Source organism: Phyllobates terribilis, unplaced genomic scaffold (assembly GCF_046119375.1).
Source record: "Phyllobates terribilis strain yellow unplaced genomic scaffold, ASM4611937v1 Scaffold_7__3_contigs__length_470593459, whole genome shotgun sequence".
In the NCBI taxonomy this organism is placed as follows: Eukaryota; Metazoa; Chordata; class Amphibia; order Anura; family Dendrobatidae; genus Phyllobates; species Phyllobates terribilis.
The window spans coordinates 252,051,099-252,070,020 of record NW_027362767.1 but is presented as its reverse complement, the minus strand read 5'-3'; the positions used below and the strand labels follow the sequence as shown (position 1 = coordinate 252,070,020).

The following is an 18,922-nucleotide window of genomic DNA, read 5'->3' as shown; positions in this document are numbered from 1 at the left end:
TGCGAGCCGTGAGCCACACTCTGTCGCCCAGAAAGAATACAGGGGCAGGGCGACGAGAAGTGACCACCGACTCTCTATGTGTGGAGTCCGTCACGGGTGACAGATGGAGAAGACCAGCCGGACTTTGACGGGAAGATTTATCTCTCGCACAGACGGGACACGCGAGAACAAAGTCCTTGACGTCCTGGCGCCAACGGGGCCACCAATAGGACCGTTGAAGGGACTTAGTAGTATGTTTGACCCCCAGATGAGCTCTGATCTTAGGGGCATGAGCCCAGGAGAGCACCATATTTTGTAGATTAGGGGTAACAAACGTCCTCCCTGACGGAACCTGGTTAGAGGACACTGCAGCCACCCTCTCTACCTGAGAGTGCTTTTTGACATAGTCTGACAAGACCCGGGTCCTGGGGAAAGACAAAGAATCTGTACCGGAATCCACAATGGTAGAGGGATCAGAGACTACCCTCCGGGTGACTGTGACCATACACTGAGAAACACAATTCTCACTCCAGGAAGAAATTCTCCCCGTATTCCAGTTAATGTGTGGAGTATGACAACGTAGCCAGGGGAGACCCAATAACACCTCGTCTAATCCACCGGGAATAATAAGAAAGGAGATGACCTCCCGGTGGCCCTGAAGAAATGACATGGTGAGGGGAATCGACAGGTGGGTGATTTGCGTGTCCAGGAGTGAACCATTGACTACTCTAATGTTCATTGGTCTTGGCAGTAACTCTTTAGGGATGGCGTGCCTCTGGGCAAACGTAGATGGCAAAAAATTGCCATCAGCACCAGAGTCCACCCACGCCTTGGCAGTAACTGCAGATGTACCAAAGGACAATGTCACCTTATATAATAATTTGGAGGATGAAGTCCCAGAATCTAATACACCTCCTCCAACGGTGGTAAGACCTACTCGTTTTCCCGACTGCTTGGAACCCTTATTTACGGGGTACTCCAAGAGATGTGCAGGTCGGGAACGAGAGGGACTAGACTCAGTCCGGGATATATCCATAGCCTCAGGCTCCGGGTCGGGAGTCGCAGGTTTGGAAACGGGTCTGGAGAAGGACGGTGCCAACCGACACTGAGGTCTGGGAACCTCCAACTCTAATTTGTGTTCTGCATGACGCAAATCTATTCGGTTAGCAAGAGAGATTAACTCCTCCAGGGAGGTTGGGATCTCTCTGGTAGATAGAGCATTTTTAATATGCCCAGACATGCCCTTCCAGAACACCGGGATAAGCGATCGCTCAGACCAATGCTGTTCAGCCGCTAGGGTTCTAAACTGGATGGCATAGTGGCTGGCGATGGCCGAACCCTGGATCAACGCAAGAAGCTTAAGAGCCGTATCATGCGTGACCTGAGGACCTAGGAATATACTTTTTAGGGTCTTAAGGAAAAGACCCGCATTTGCTACAACCGGATCATTCCGCTCCCATAGAGGAGCAGCCCACTCCAGAGCCCTGTGGGAGAGTAATGAGATGACATAACCCACTGTGGCTCTTTCGGAGGGGAACCGTGCCTCCATTATCTCCAACTGAATGGAGCATAAATTAATAAAACCTCTGCAGGATTTACTGTCTCCAGAAAATTTTTCCAGGAGAGCAAAACGGGGTAATGGGGCAGTTGCAGCTGTTGCAGCATTCACCGCAGCCGAGTTAACCAGATTGGCTGCTTGAGAAGCCGCCTGGGTAGCTACTGCAGTGATATCAGTGACCGGAGCTTGTTCCAGAGACCTAAGTCTGGTCTCCAGTTGCTTTATGTAACGCTGCAGTTGCTGGTTGTCGGCCATGTTCGGCAAGACCCTGGCGCTCTGATACTGTTAGGAGGGCGGTTGCAGACAACTTTATTATAATAGAAAAACTGATTTATAGTCTATTTTGGGGAAGAAGAGGTTAAATAAAAGGGAAAAGTCTCCCCTATTAACTAATTATATCTCAATCCGCCTGTTGGTAGACCCCAAAATTACATGAGAGGGATTTAAGTCAAGAAATATAAATTTTATTAGAAAATATAAAATTACATAGAAACATTGAATAGAAAAAGAGGGGAGGGTGAGGAGGAGGTAGGACAGCTATGAGAGCAGGATTAGATGGAAAAGACCCTGCAAGGAGACTAACATCCCTGAACCAGCATGAGGAATAAAACAGATGTAAATATAGGCTGCCAGCCGAGAAATATAATGATGCAAAGACTAGCATAAATTCATGTCAAATAGTACCTTCACTAGCAGTAACATCAATGGCAAAAAGTTGAATATAGCATACAGCATTCAAGGTAGTAACCTTATAAGGTAAGCCAGTGACAGAGTAATATAACATAGGGCATAGAAAAAAACAGCAGTGATGCGTTATGAATTCATAGATAGCGCTATGGAAATGTCATAACTGTCAAGTCAGGAGCATCAGCTCTATGGAATATCCATTACCTTGTGCCATATGATAAAAGTTTTAGGCAGCGTGTCCTGAGATGCTGGGGGATGTGTGGCAGCCTCGACGCGCGTTTCGTCCTGGGAGTGGCTTCGCTCTGAGGCGACCCCTTTGGCAGTGCCAGACTGCTAGGCGAAGCTACCTGCCTATTTCCACTAGCCTGCCTATTTCAACTAGCCTGCCTATAGAAACTACGTGGAGCACAGTCGTCCACACAACAGCATCACTTGCTCAATGATCAGAGCGCGCCGCCATGTTTGTGGGCGGGTCGTTTAAAGACTAAGCCCTGCCCACCTTCGCACTATTGGTGGAGTCACCCGCGACCAATCAGGCGGTGCCAGGTCACCGGATCAGGTGGTTGCCAAACCACCAATCACGGTCCGCCAGGTCACAGACATGCTCAGTGAGGAGAATCCTGGACTTAGGCTCCAACAGTCCTGTCTCCCTCAGCAGCCTATGCTTAACATTGCTAGGCACAAATACCCAAGAGACAATCTGTACATCTCGTGGACCAGCTAGGCGTTGGGGCTGACAATGATGCTGAGCAGCATCAGCCCCAGCTGGACCTAAATGGGAGACCACAGAAGGCTCTGGACCCATTTCGAATCCAGCAACAGCCCAACGCCTCACATCAGATTCCTCACCAGGGGGGTGTCCCTTTGATGTTCCACATCGCCAATGTGCTCACCTAAACTCACGTATAGTTTTGCCCACATATTCAAGGCCGCAGGTGCACGTGGCTTTGTATATCACCCCCCTGGTACGACAGTTGATAAACTGCTGTATGTCATAGATTTTACCAGTGACATTGCTTCGGAAACTTGTACCAGTTTGGATATACTGGCAAGCAACACAATTATGGCATTTAAAACAACCTTTATGATTATCCAACCAAGTAGGAGTTCTAGGTGCTCCATAATGACTATGAACCAACCTGTCATTTATAGATCTACCCCTTCTGTAGGTAATTAGAGGGCGATCAGTCAAAAGATTTCCAATCTCAGAGTCCCTGTGCAAAATGGCCCAATGTTTATTGAGGATTTTCCTCACTTGTTCGACACCATTGTCAAAGGTTGTCACAAAACTGAATGATTCAGATGTGGGGGATTTTTTCTTTGGTACCAAAAGACAGCCGCGATTCATATTTCTTGCCGCATGATAGGCCTTCTTTAGGATATAATCAGTTTATCAACTTATCAACTGTCGTACCAGGGGGGGTGATATACAAAGCCACGTGCACCGGCGGCCTTGAATATGTGGGCAAAACTATACGCGAGTTTAGGTGCAGGATAGGTGAGCACATCGGCGACGTGGAACATCAAAGGGACACCCCCCTGGCGAGGCATCTGAACTTGTGCCATAATAATGGCAATACTAAATTTATCAAGTTTATGGGGATTGATCACATACGGAAACCACAGAGAGGAGGGAATTGGGATAGGTTGGTTCTACAGGCGGAAACAAGGTGGATATACTATCTGGATACAGTGTCCCCTCAGGGCATGAATGAGCAGTGCACATATAATTGCTTCTTATAGTCCCCTGTATTCTTCTATTGTTTCCCCAACCATCCCATTATATGTATGCATTTTGTCCACTCTGACCTCTTGTACAATTTTTGTAGCTCCAGTAATCGCTTTTATTTGATTCTGTACTAGTTCCTGCCAGAGATAACCCTTTTTATTTATATTGGCTACCTTACCATTTACACAGTGTCCATTCATTAAATAGTCTATTGAGTTTGTTATATATCTATTTGGCTGTATCACAATGCGTGTGTGTCACTCAGTGACCATCTTGTGACTTGATAATTATCTGACTGACTAAACACGTGCATTGCGAGCCCTCCGGTAACTGGAACCACACAACGATAGCAACCAGCCTGGACGCTATATGTGATGACGTCACCAGATGTGACCTCACCGGCTGTGACGCATCTGCGTTCCATTTGGCTGGCTTGTGTTCCACTGCAGGCTCCGGCCGCTGTGTACGGCCGGATGTGACATCACCGGATGCCGCGTCACCGGAAGTGACGCTCCTGCGGTCCACACAGGCGGAAGTGCGGTCCAGATTCTGGGCTTGCGTTCCACATGCTACTCTGGGGCCATGTGCAGCTTTAGAGACACCTGATATATGAATCTAACGATCTATGATGGTGGCTATTTACATACTACTCTCTTTATTGGACAATGAAACTAGCGCATTGCTTTTGTTACATCCTATCTCTATATAAACCATGTACTATGACTAATAGTTGCTTCACAAGAATATTGGAGACAGTCATGCTGTCTGAGTTAGTGAATAGTCTAGCTCCATTAGTGCTATAGTTCAAGTCCCCTGATGATTCCGGTTGGAAGAAACGCGTTGGAACTATAGGGAAAGCACAGGGCTACAGAGTGCAGTGGCTAGATGTGGACTGTCCTTGTAAGGGCAGGAGCAAGGGGTTGTTAGGGGCAGTATAGACCCTCTAGGGAATTAACAGGGGCAGAATTACACGCCTCATCCCTGCAAATGGATCTGCCTCCCCTCCTTGGAGAACTCCTCCCGTTACCATAGATGCTCTACAAATGATTGGATGAGGACGTTCCTTTTTTATTAGTTATCTAGCACTGTTTGTATCTGTATAAATCTGTGAGTATTATGGCTTTGTGTGTCCACTGACAACATTGAGAATCTTTATTTGATACTGGCTTACTCCTTTTTGATTGCTATTTTTCCTCTGTCCATCCTATCTTGGCTGGACACTGTAGTAGGCTTTGCCCTGGCAGGAACAGTTTATCCCTAACTGACCACGGCTCGCCTTAAGAGATCTAGGTCCCTGACCTGACATGGTTTAATTCTGTTTGGGTATATACCGTGGTTATCTCCTTTTTAATTTTTAGAACATTTTAACTAAATCTATTAAAAGTTAAGTACTAATTGTCTAGTTTACCCCTGCTGTACAGATCCTCTTGACTGGGTATCTATTGTGTCTGACATTAAACAGTCACTCGTGCTATATTTATACAATTATCAAGACACTCTCAATAAAGGAGTGGTTCTGCAGGTGGGGACCACAGACCACATCCCAGTACCAATGCTTTCTGGCTGATGTTTTGGTCACTTTTGAAGGTCGGTTGTGCCTTCACACTCGTGGTAGCATGAGATGGACTCTACAACCCACAGAAGTTGCTCAGGTAGTGCAGCTCATCCAGTATGGCACATCAATGCGAGCTGTGGCAAGAAGGTTTGCTGTGTCTGTCGGCTTAGTGTCCAGAAGCTGGAGGTGCTACCAGGAGACTGGCCAGTACACCAGGAGATGTGGAGGGGGCTGTAGGAGGGCAACAACACAGCAGCAGGACTGCTACCTCCACCTTTGTGCAAGGAGGAACAGGAGGAGCACTGCCAGAGCCCTGCAAAATGACCTCCAGCAGGCCACAGATGTGCATGTGTCTGCACAAACGGTTAGAAACCGACAGCTTCTGCCACTGTTGTGCGTGCACGCCAATGGCGCATGCAAAGATGGCTCCCGGCCTGCACCTGTCATTGCCCACTATCAACTAGCATCATCAGCAACCACGTCCATGTTCTTGTCCCAGCGCAGCATTCAGTTGTCCCTACCCCAGTCCTTGGAACGCAAGCGCAAATACGCAGCCAACGCCCCACAGGCCACACTACTAAATTCACACATTTCGCAAATACTTGCGCTCGAAATGTTGCCTTTTAGGCTCGTGGAGATGGAATCTTTACGCAACCTGATGGCGGTGGCCGTCCCTCGGTATTCTGTCCCCAGTCGCCACTATTTCTCCCGGTGTGCGGTCCCCGAATTATACGAGCACATGTCCCACAACATTAGTCATGCCCTCAACAACGCAGTTACTGGGAAAGTCCACCTAACCACAGCCACATGGACAAGTGCTTGTGGGCGGGGACGGTACATCTCACTGATGGCACACTGGGTTAATATAGTGGAAGCCGGGTCCCAATCAGACCTTGGGACGGAACACGTCCTCCCGACGCCGAGGATTGCGGGCCCTGGGTCAATCAGGGCTGCCCCCACATTCTACAGCTCCTGCACCTCCTCCTCCTCTTCTTCAGCCTCCATTAACACAACAGTCACAAGCTGGAAGCACTGCCTCGGCCAAGCGGCAACAGGCTGTGCTGAAGCAAATATGCTTAGGCGACAAACCGTACAACGCTGAAGAGTTGTGGACAGTTCTGAAGGAGCAGGCAGATCTGTGGCTGACACCGCTGACCCTACAGCCGGGCATGATCGTGTGTGATAATGGCCGGAACCTGGTGGTGGCTCTGAAGCCAGGCAAGCTCACACACGTATCATGCCTGGCCCATGTGCTTAACCTCGTGGTACAGCGTTTTTTCAAAACCTACCCAGATCTGCTGGATCTGCTTGTCAAAGTATGCTGTGTGTGTGCCCATTTTAGAAAGTCAGCTACAGCTTCCGCCGCTCTTGCCGTGCTTCAGCAGCATTTGCAGCTTCCAGCTCACCGACTGGTGTGCGATGTCCCCATGCGTTGGAACTCTACATTGCAGATGTTGGGAAGGATTTGTGAGCAGAAGAGGACAGTTATTGACTACCCGCTGCAACACGGCCATCAGTATTCAAGTCAGACTCCACACATAAGACCTCAGGAGTGGACATGGATGTCAGACATCGGTACCATCCTCCAAAACTTTGAAGACACCACCAAGATGGTGAGCGGCGAAGACGCCATAATTAGCGTCACCATCCCGCTTCTCTGTCTTCTGAAACGCTCTCTGCTCACAATTAAAAAGGATGCATTGCAGGTGGAGCACGATGAGATGGAGCAAGGAACCATACAAGGTGATGCCACACAGCCCAGCCTCATCTCATCGCAACGTGGATTGAGTGACAATGAGGAAGAGGAGGAGAAAGAACAGGAGCTAGCTTCCTGCACTATAGATGGTACTACCTGCATAATTGTCATACCATCTGTTCAGCGTGAATGGCCTGAGGACAGGGAGGAGGAGGAGAGCACGGGCAGTCGTCCTATTTGTGAGGATACGGAAGTCTTGCCTGTTAGCAGGCTGGCACACATGGCAAAGTTTATGTTACGTTGCCTTTCACGTGACCCTCGTGTTGTCCAAATTTTGGGTGATGGTCATTACTGGTTGGTAACACTTCTAGACCCACGCTACAAGAACGAGAACTTTCTGTCTCTTATTCTCGCTCCGGGCGGGCCTAATAAAATGGAGCCCTTGTTGCGGAATTATTAAAAAAATTCCCATCCGAAAACGCTGGGGGCAGAGGTCACAGTTCGTTGGACAACCAAGGAGTACAGGCGAGAGAGACACATCCAATATAGCAGGGGCAGGGGAACACTGTCCAAGTTCTGGGACAGTTTTCTCAGACCCTCCCATCGCACAGGCCCTGATGCGTGGGGTACTCTCAAAAGGAGAGAAAAGTGTCAGAAGATGCTTAGAGAGTACCTTGCCAACCGTACCAACATCCTCCGTGCCTTATAATTATTGGGTATCTAAGCTGGACATGTGGCATGAACTGGCTCTCTATGCCCTGGAGGTCCTGGCCTACCCTGCCGCTAGCGTTTTATCAGAGCGGGTTTTTAGTGCCGCTGGTGGAATTCTAACTGATAGGCGCATCCGCCTGTCAACTGAAAATGCTGACAGACTGACTCTTCATTTCATAAAAATGAACAAGGGCTGGATTGGGCCAGACTTCTCAACACCAACAAATGATAACAGCGTAAAATAAACTCAAATCCAGTGTCTTTTTTTATTGTGAGGTCTAACTCTATTCCCATGCACCTCTGTCTTCACACCCAGACATGGGTATACGCTTCCTGATTTTGTCTATTTGCTCTTGTCCTCCTCCTTCTCCTCATCCTCAACCACCATATCTACCATATCACCATATCTACGTCTCTTGCAAGGGGTATTGGAGTTCCTCCAAATTATTGGCAGCTGTTGCAATTCGCTGCATAAGCAAACAGTATGGGAGAACCACTTCCTAATAATGGGAACATTGTTTTCAGGAAGCCCTCTGACCTCTACGTCTCTTGCAAGGGGCATTGGAGTGCCTTCAAATTATTGGCAACTGTTGCAGTCACTGCATACGCAAGAACAGTATGGGAGACCCACTCCTTTCTAATGGGAACATGTCGTTACTGTGGCCCATCTCTATGTGTCTTTAAATTGTTATTGGGGTTTTCCTAAATTTTGGGAGCCGTTGTACTCACGGCATACCCTATAAATGGATAGCAGAACCACTCCTTTCTAGGAACATGTCGTTACTGAGGACCATTTCTATGTGTCTTTAAATTGTTATTGGGGTTTTTACCAAATTTTGGCAGCCCATGCAGTCACTGCATCGGCATTACCACTATAGGAGACCCACTCCTTAATAGGTGGGAACATTTTTTTTTACTTATGCCCTCCTCTATGTCTCTTCAAAGGGGTATTGGGATGTGTCCAAATTTTTGGCAGCCCTTGCAGTCACTGCATACGCAATAACTGTATAGGAGACCCACTCTTTAATAATGGGAACAACAAAGCATAGCCACCTGCAGGCCCTTTAAGAATAGTAAGGGCCGCCTGATCACCCTATAAAAATAGTCTTTGTGACTTTCAGAGTCCCTCCTTCATAAATGAAACAGGATGTGTCTGATCATGTCTCATACACTACATGGCAAGTTAAGGTAGAAAAATGTTAAAATGACATTTACCGGTGAATGTATTTTTCACCGTTGATAGCAATGCAAAAATGCTACGTGTGAACATAGCCCAAGGTGTGGAGGAGCATTTTTGTTTTTGGTTATTTATTTTGCCTAATATACAAGTCATTAACTTGGAAAGGGATGTTCCTTAACATTTTTCCCAGGAAAATCTATTTTGGTTTAGTTTTTGTATGTTTTATTTTGAGTCCATAAAAGTGGCGTAATACTCTGACAACATTGTTGACAGCAGTGACCTGGGAGTCAGAAATGCTTCCCCATGCTGTTCTCATCGATTTGGGCAATTTTTAAGGCCCTCTGCAGACCGCCAGGGAGGGGGGGGGGGGCAGCCGGAAAAATGCTCGAGTTTCCCATAGACAAACATTGGGCTCATTGCTTGGACCGAGCACTCAAGCATTCCAATTTCCTCGACCCGCGCAACGAGTACCCGAGCATTTTAGTGCTCGCTCATCACTAGAACCTCCCCCCCCCGAAAAAAGAAAACTTTTTGGGAGAGATCCAATATGCCAGTCATGAGGAATCGAGGGTAGGGTTAACGCAATATGCATATTAGGTTGGAAGTCGTGCACTTGAAAGCAAAGTACATGACGCCCCCAGTGCACTTCCGGCCTGATTTGCAGGGGTTAGATTTCTCATGTCTGCAAAAAAGGTTTCATTTTTAATGAGGGGAGCGCCTATATAACTCCACTATTCCTTCTATATGTAAAAATGTTCTGACAGGTTCCCTTTAAGTTACTCTAACTCAGTGGTCAGCCTCCAATGTGTAGGTATCCAAGTGTGCAAAACTACAGTTCCAATCATGCTCTGCCTGCAGCAACTTGTTTAAGGTGCCAACACAAGTACACTTGGCAGAGTTGAGCACCGGCCCTCAACTCACATCAGTGCTACTGAAATTAGCATGTGAAGCAGACATAGACATACATGATAAAAATCTATGTCCAACTGCACGATTACATGCCTCTTACATTGAGCGAAGTACTGGGTGCATCAATAGGTTTAACGATAGCACCACCTAGTGGCAACTCCCAGCACTGTCAGATTTGCATATTTTGGGTTCAGTTCCCTTTTTTAAGCAGTTTTGTAAATGCAATTGCATGGGCAGTTTCAGCTCCATTATCAAATCTTACAGATGTCGTAATTTAATAGAGGTTCGCCGGGGCAAAAAACTTTTGTCAACATTTTCCTTGAATTTGCCAGCAGTACAGTATTTATTATAAGCCACAAGGAAGGTAATAACTCAAAATGTACACAAAGGTCAAGGACTAACTCTAGCCAGCAGCCTTGGGTTACACTGTTGGTGCGGGCACAGTTAGGGTAAATACAATTAATTTCAGTGGCTCCAATTTTATGTAAGAGGAACAATTTCATTTTCAGGTAATTTTAAAACTTGTTTCATGCTAGAAACAAAGTCACACAATGTTCCCATTATACTAGCTTTGTACTCACTGGTGGTCGGATCCCTGCCACTTTGGAGATCAATGCAGATCACAGGAATGGAGACTCATATCTATCTAATATTGTCTGGACACTATTAACCCCTTTACGCAGGGGGTACATGGAAATCATGGGGCCCCATAGCAGAAGTTCTAATTACGCCCCTCCCCCCCAAAAAAAAGATAATTGTTGAGGTCACAGAAGAGCATATCTCACAACTTTCCAGCTTTTACATAGTAATTTTCCTCCCACTGAAGTACTAGATTCCTCTTTCATTGCCCCCTTAAAGTATTATGCAAACAAAAGTGCCCCCAAACATAGTATGATACCCCCATGGTGAATTCCTCCACATTAGCCTCCACATGCACACTATACTGATCCTACTGTATCCCACCTCAACTACCAAGGCAAAGTATGGTGACCCCCACACAATATGATCCCCCACCCAGCCCTCCATACAGTATAATGGCCCCACACGGTATAGTAGTTAGCACTAGCCCTCCAGACAGTATCATGGGCCCCACACAAACCTTCACACTGTATAATTGCTGGCATACAGTATAATGCACCCCCATAGTCTTCCATACAATATAATGCACCCCCCATGGTCCTGTATACAGCATAATGCACCTCCCATGGTCCTCCATACAATATAATGCACCCCCCATGGTCTTCCATACACTATAATGCACCCCCATGGTCTTCCATACAATATAATGCACATCCCCATGGTCCTGTATACAGTGTAATGCTCCCCCCATGGTCTTCCATACAATATAATGTGCCTCCCATGGTGATGAATACAGTATAATACACCCCCACGGTCCTGAATACAGTCTGATGTGCCCCCCATGGTACTAAATACGGTATAATGTTCCCCCATGGTCCTGTATACAGTATAATGCGCCCCCCCATGGTCCTGTATATAGTGTAATGCTCCCCCTCATGGTCCTGTATACAGTATAATGCATCCCCCATGGTCCTGTATACAGTATAATGTAATGCTCCTCCCCATGGTCCTGTATACAGAATAATGCTCCCTCCTATGGTCCTGTATACAGTATAATGCTCCGGTCCTGTATGCAGTATAATGCTCCCCCCCATGGTCCTGTATACAGTATAATGCATCCCCCATGGTCCTGTATACAGTATAATGTAATGCTCCTCCCCATGGTCCTGTATACAGAATAATGCTCCCTCCTATGGTCCTGTATACAGTATAATGCTCCGGTCCTGTATGCAGTATAATGCTCCCCCCCATGGTCCTGTATACAGTATAATGCACACCCATCCTCTATTATGGCCACCAGTCACTGATTTAAATAAATACATACAATACTCACCTCTCCTTGTTCCACCCGATGCTCCGGTCTGCTGAGCCTTTGGTGTGAAGCGCCGGACATCTCAGGACAGTGGGCAGGGAGTAATAACATCATCGCGCCCGCTGCTTTGACATGTCAGATGCCAAGGAAGGATGATGGGAGCTTCCCTCCAGCCATCAGCATGAGCAATGATGATGGAGGAGGGAGCGTCAGCAGACGCTTCCACCCCCATCATTCTTTGCGCCCGCTTACTGGTGGAGAGGGGGCGTGGCCTGCCGCCATTGGAAGTTCGCCACTGCCTTTAACCCCGAAGGCTGTTTGCACGTTAATGACCAGGCCAATTTTTAGAATTCTGACCACTGTCACTTTATGTGGTAATAACTATGGGACGCTTCAACGGATTCCACTGATTCTGAGATTGTTTTTTCGTGCACTATTGTACTTCATGATAGTGGTAACATTTTTTGATATGACTGGCATTACTTTGTAAAAATATCAGAAGTTTGGCGAAAATTTTAAAAATTTCACAATTTTCAAACTTTGAATTTTCATACCCTTAAATCAGAGAGTTATGTCACACAAAATAGTTAATAAATAACATTTCCCACATGTCTGCTTTCCATCAGCACAATTTTGCAAATACCCCATATGTGGGGGAAAACTATTGTTTGGGCACATGGCGAGGCTCAGATAGTAAGGAGTGAAATTTTGGAACGCATACTTTGATGGAGTGGTCTGTGGGTGTCCTATTGCGTTTGGAGAGCCCCTGATGTACCTAAACAGTGGAAACCCCCGACAAGTGACCGCATTTTGGAAATTAGACCCCTCAAGGACTTTATTTAGATGTGTGGTGAGTATCTTGAACCCACAGGTGCTTCACAGAATTTTACAATGTGGATCTGTAAAAATTAAAATATATTTTTACCACAAAAATGTATTTTTAGCCCCCAATATTTTCATTGCCACAAGGATAGCAGGAGAAAATGGACCCCAAAATTTGTGATGCAATTTCTCCTGAGTACGCCGACACCCCATATGTGGTTGAAAACTACTTTTGAGGCACCGTTCAAAGCTCAGAAGGGAAGAAGCGCTATACTGGAGTTCATATTTTGCTGGGCTGGTTTGATGGTGCCATGTCACATTGGCAGAACCCCCCATAAGAGACCCCATTTTACAAACTACACCTCTCAAAAGAATTCATCCAGGTGTGCAGTGAGAATGTTGACTCCACATATGCCTCAAAGAATTTTACACCATTGGGCGGTGAAGAAAGAATAATTACATTTTTAATCACAAAAGTTTTGTTTTGGCCCCTAATTTTACATTTTCACACTGGGAAATGGGTAAAAATGGCACCAAAATTTGTCACACAATTTTTGCTGAATGTAGAAATACCCCATATGTGGCTGTACAGTACTGATTAGCCACATGGCGAGACTCGGGAGGGACGGAGCACTATTTGCCTCCTGGAGCGCAGATTTTCCTAGAATAGTTTGCAGACTTTATATACAGAGACCCTAAGTGCTAGAAGAGCAGAATCCCCCCTCAAGTGACCCCATTTTGGAAATTATACCCCTTTGGAAATTTATCTACAGGTGCGGTGAGGATTTTAACTATGTGTGAGTTTTCCAGAAACAAGCAGCAAAAAATTGCAAACTGACGTTGTAGTGACCAGTATGTTATGCCCAACTCATGCTCCTGGAGACATGCACCTGTAAATTAGGCGGGCTCTCATCGCTACAATAATGCCAAACATGTGGACGCTAACTGCGGTTTAGGCACACTGTGGGGATCAAAAGGGAGGCGGGCATTTGTATTTGGGTGCACAGAATTTGCTGAATTTCTTTTTGAGGGCAAGGGCCATTTCGATTTTCCAGAGCCTTTGTACTACTAGTAACATGGAAGCCCCCCTTATATTTCCATTATCAGATGACGGACCTGAGTGGGGACTTGCTTTGCTTTTTTTTGTGGATTGAGTCAAAGCTTTTATTGTGATCCAAAATGTTATGTAAAATGTTCCCATTTATCCTGTGCTTTACGCTGTGCACTGATATCGGGGTTTCCATTTAAATCTCCAAGTGACGTAATTCAGATGAAACCCCCGAGGGATCCATTCACTATAATGAGGCAGCAGAGTTACTTTGGCCTCTGTTTAGCAGTGTTTTTTCTTTTTTTTAGAGATTCACAAAACTGTGGCACTTTTATGCAAGCCTAATAAAAAGACGGACGCCGACAAACCATTAGCCAGACGGCGTCCACTTTGCCTCATTACAGGAAATCTTCTGCCAGGAGTTCCATCTGAATCACGTATTTCAGAGATTTACATGGAAACCCCGGTGTAAGCGCTCAGTGCAGAGTGCAAGATAAATGTGAGCAGAGCCTTACCGCGATCTTTGGGAGGCAGAATTAACAAATCAGCAGCAGGTGAAGAATTGGTTTTATTTATTTTTTACGCCGTTCCTCGTGCGGTATAAGTGATTAGATGACTTTATTCTTCGGATCGGTGCGATTACAGAGATACCAGATTCATATCGGGTTTTTATGCTTGGCAGCTGTCACACACTAAAAGACGCTTTTTTCTGCAAAAACTAGTTTTTGCATCGGCATATTTTGAGAGCTATCATTTTTCCACATTTCGGCCGACAGAGTCATGTAAGGGCTTGTTTTTTGAGTGACAAGTTGATGTCTTTATTGGTACCATTTTCGGGCACGTGACTTTTTTTTATCGCTTTCTATTCCAATTTTTGGGAGGCAGAATAAACAAAAATCAACAATTCAGGAATTGTTTTTTTTTTTTTTTTTTTTATGCCGTTCCGCGTGTGGTAAAATTGAAAAAACAGATTTACTCTTCAGGTCAGTACATTTACAGCAACACTACATTTATATAGTTTATGCTTTGGCGCTTTTGCACAAAACTATTTTATAGAAAAAAGATTTTTTTTTTTTTACATCGCTTTATTCTGAGAGCTATAACTTTTTTATTTTTCCGCCTTGGAGCAGTATGGCGACTTGTTTTTTGTGCGACAAGATGACGTTTTCAGCGATGCCATTTTTATTTACATTTGTCTTTTTGATTGCGTTTTATTCCACTTTTCATTTGGCTGTATTTTTTTTTATTTTGTGATTTTTAAAAAAAATATTTTTACTTTTTTTCACTTTTTTACTATGGGACTTTTACTTTATACAGTCTGATTGCAGTTATAAGGTATAGCAGTGCAGGATCACTGCTATACCTCATAACTGTCAGTGCTGCAGACACAAGTTAGTTAGATCATGAAGTACGCATGTGCCTGGTGACCCGGATGTCATCATGACAACATCGGATCACCATGGCAACGATTGGGACCCAGCAATGTTGTTGCAGGGTTTCCGATCCAAGAGCAGAGGGGCTTCTGTCCCTCTGCTCGCTCGCTAAATGCTGCAATCGCAGGATTTAGGGGGTTAAAGTGCCGGGAGCGGTGTGGGCAATTAGCCTGTTAGGATTATGGCTTGTTCACTATCATCGTTAGGAAAGGCCAGGTGATGCAAATTTCCCAGCTTTAGAAAAACCCAGCCTCCTCTAACCTTGTGCCAAAAAACAGCAGCCATGGGTTCTTCTAAGCAGCTGCCTAGAACTCTGAAAATTAAAATGATGGAGGCCCACAAAGCAGGAGAAGGCTATAAGAAGATAGAAAAGCGTTTTCAAGTTGCCCTTTCCTCAGTTTGAAATGTAATTAAGAAATGGTAGTTAACAGGAACAGTGGAGGTCAAGATAAGGTCTAGAAGACCAAGCAAAATCTCAGTGAGAGCTGCTTGTAGGATTGCTAGAGAGGCAAATCAGAACTCCCACTTGACTGCAAAAGACCTTCAGAAAAATTTAGCAGACTCTGGAGTTCAATGGATGAAAATCCCTTAAATAAGAATTGAAAGACTCTTCTACCTTCAAAAGGAAGCATTACTAGATACTAACCATACAGAGTGCCTAAACTATTGCATTTGGCCCATTTTCCTTTTTGTAATTTTTAAAATGTAAAAGAGGAAAATATACATCTTTTTTTTTGCTTAAAATACAGAGGAAATGTGTCATCTTCAACTTTAGGCCTTTTAGAGATCATTTCATCTTCAACTTGTAGACAAGAAGCTGTCAGAATCCTGGATAGGAGGCGCTGAGAAGGTTAATAGGACCAATATATGGGTCCAGGTTTGTTAGGAATGATAAGATGAGATGGGGGAACTAGTCATTCCCACCCTCCAATCCAGGAGGTGCAGCTGAGCTGTTCATTTCTTGTCTGGAAGTGGAGGTGCAAACACCTCTGGTATTTAGGTCTGTGGATGCAAGGTGGAGGACCTGTGTATGAAGGTGGAGGACCTGTGTATGAAGGTGGAGCACCTGTGTATGAAGGTGGAGCACCTGTGTATGAAGGTGGAGCACCTGTGTATGAAGGTGGAGCACCTGTGTATGTGGCTTAGACTCTACAAGGGGCCGAGTATTGGACTTTGAATACTGAGCAGCTGAACCGCTCTGTTTTCTCTTTTTTTTTTGCAGTATAGTGCGGCATATTCAAATATGTTATTCCATATAGAGGCATCCAGAAAAAAAACACTTTTGTAAACTGAGATCTGATTGGTTGTTTTGAGAGCTCAACATCCCTATGTTGACAATGAACTGCCTGAGCACAGATACAGGGAGAGTTGTCATGTGGACCCAGTCAGAAACAAACACTCTTCTTACACACAGTCTTTAATAACTTTCGACCTTTAATAACTCAGCAGAGATAAATATATTTTTTAAAAAATGCCATTGCCACATGGAAAAACTTCCCCCAACCGCACGTGTAAATACAGATGAAAATCCTCCAGAAGATTGCCAGCTCCCGTTGTTATATCTGACAATAGACAGGAAAGAAAAGATATTCTTGCATTAACTCTGTCTCTCCTGGCAGAATCTTTGGTATTAAGAAGAAAAATATATATACAGATATATATATTATATATATATATTTTTGGTTTTATGTCAAGATAAAACACCCCAGCCCGGGATCAATACAATCTATTGTAGGTCATAAACCGTCACTGGAAGAGATGAGGAATTTATATCACAGATATCATCTGTGTTCGCTTAGGCAGCACTTAGCAAATGCATTAAGAGGTTTTTTTCCCTTGTGAAACAGAGGTTATTAAATAATCAATAGCCACAGTTCATCTTTGCTCTGCAGACAGCGCAGAATACAGTCACATCATCATAGTGCAAAAAAAAGAAGTAACGCGTTAAGCCCTCCATACACATTGGAGAAAAGTCTGCCGAAAGCACAGATTTCAACTGGACCAGCCGATTATCTCATGTGCATAGCAGCCCCATGACTCTCCCCGACACGAAGAATTGAGCATGTTGAATTCCAAACACATTTTAATTTCAGGGCAGTCACAGTGTCTGACAGCAGCAAACAACCCTCTCCATTGGGAACATATGCACGCTCTGCCGAACCGATCATGCATGTGTTTGGGTGGTGGGGGTCTTTGGGTGTATGGTCACCTTTACGCCATCCTTTGTCTTATTCCAACCATGTGTCCTCTAAAGAAAGCAGGAGGTAAAACGTCACTACGCTTTCATAGCACCGTTGCCACTTCTATCTAGCGATTAGCAGGGGGTCATATCGGTCAGGCCCCAACCACATTTTTTTTTTTTTTTTTTTTTTTAATTTTCCAAGTCTCTTCAGGATGAAGTACAAATTTCGCGTGCAGTTTTCTCCTGAGCTCACTGCCGAAAAACTGCCATGAAGAGTGGGGAAAAGGAGGTTTTCCAGCCAATGTCCTGATAAATGTCATGTTAGAAAATATTGCACCATATCGAAAAGTTTCTTCTCATCAGAACGTTTACCCGTGACTGACATTTTTCACTTTTATGTAGTTGACGTTCATTAATACCCGGTTTACCCTTTCTATCAAATTAATTTCATATTCGGACAAGATGTGGTCTTCAATCAGGAAACTCGGGTCCAGGTCTTTTTGCTTGGGTTCTCGGTAATGGCAAAGTTTGGCAACTTCACTGGGAACTTGGTACTGATTGCCCATAAACTCAAGCGGAACATGGACAGAAACTTTGACAATGCTCCTGGGATTTATGATCATCTTTGTAGGATTGATTTCGTTGGGCAGATTGGGTTCCCGGTAGACATGATGGAGGATGTTAACTCCCGGGACGGAAATCCACTCTTCGGGAGTCAGGCCATTAGTCTTATCTTGAGGAGTGGTTGGAAATAAATGATTTTCGAAGATAAAAACGTTCAAGCTTGGGTCATCACGGAGAAGATGGTCCAACATTTCTGGCCAGTCTTTGTGGATGATTGGGATGATCAACTCATCAATGTCATTCAGTGCTATATATTTACTCTTGTACATGTTGCGATAAATGCAGTCATTCAAAGCCGCAGTCTGACCAAAGTAATGGAGATCTCCAGGATGATCGGGGTAGTGCCAACCCTTGGAAACATTTATGAAAGAGGTAATGGGCCAAGGAATAAGTTCTACAAATTTTAGGTCGACGTAATAGGACAGGATTTTTTTCATACCTGGGCTAGACTCCGTGTGTGGTAGATGATCACTTTTTCGGCACCCATCATGCGGTACATCTCCATAGACTGTATAAACTGCAGACGTTACTGTAAGCACCGAACATTGCCGAAATGCAAATAAGAATGTTGTACTGAAATTTAGGCTCTACTTTATGAACCTGTTCAACAGTATTTTGGATTTTAGGAACACAGGAGCAGGGTCGTCCATTCGGTATAGAGATACGTATTTCGGGTCTTCGTCATCTTGGATATTGCACAGGAGATCTGTTGTACCATATGGAAAATTAAAGTGGTCCGTGTGGACCTGATGCTCTGCAAAATTAATATTAGAGTTACTAGGGGTTAAGAAAACAGAAATCACACAGCAAAGAATCTGGATCATATCGATAGGTTATGCCCAAAATCCTGACAATTCTGCTACCACGAAAGTCCAGATAGGCAGATACCAGAAAGGTCCTACTGTTCTTCACTTTGAT

The 18,922-nt window shown here is 44.9% G+C and overlaps 1 protein-coding gene and 1 long non-coding RNA gene across 3 annotated transcripts in view; both read right to left on the bottom strand.

Moving 5' to 3' along the window:
• The window catches only part of LOC141154402 (uncharacterized), a 699,373-nt gene that overhangs the window by 614,583 nt on the left and 65,868 nt on the right, over nucleotides 1–18,922 (bottom strand). The window lies entirely within an intron of this gene.
• The window catches only part of LOC141154400 (beta-1,4-galactosyltransferase galt-1-like), a 68,171-nt gene continuing 65,854 nt past the window's right edge, over nucleotides 16,606–18,922 (bottom strand). The window contains 5 exon segments of the mRNA XM_073640278.1: nucleotides 16,606–18,462; nucleotides 18,465–18,529; nucleotides 18,532–18,630; nucleotides 18,633–18,792; nucleotides 18,794–18,922. The exon segment at nucleotides 18,794–18,922 is cut by the window's right edge and continues 270 nt beyond it. Coding sequence (XP_073496379.1) covers nucleotides 17,749–18,462; nucleotides 18,465–18,529; nucleotides 18,532–18,630; nucleotides 18,633–18,792; nucleotides 18,794–18,922 — 1,167 coding nt within the window. The 3' untranslated portion in view covers nucleotides 16,606–17,748.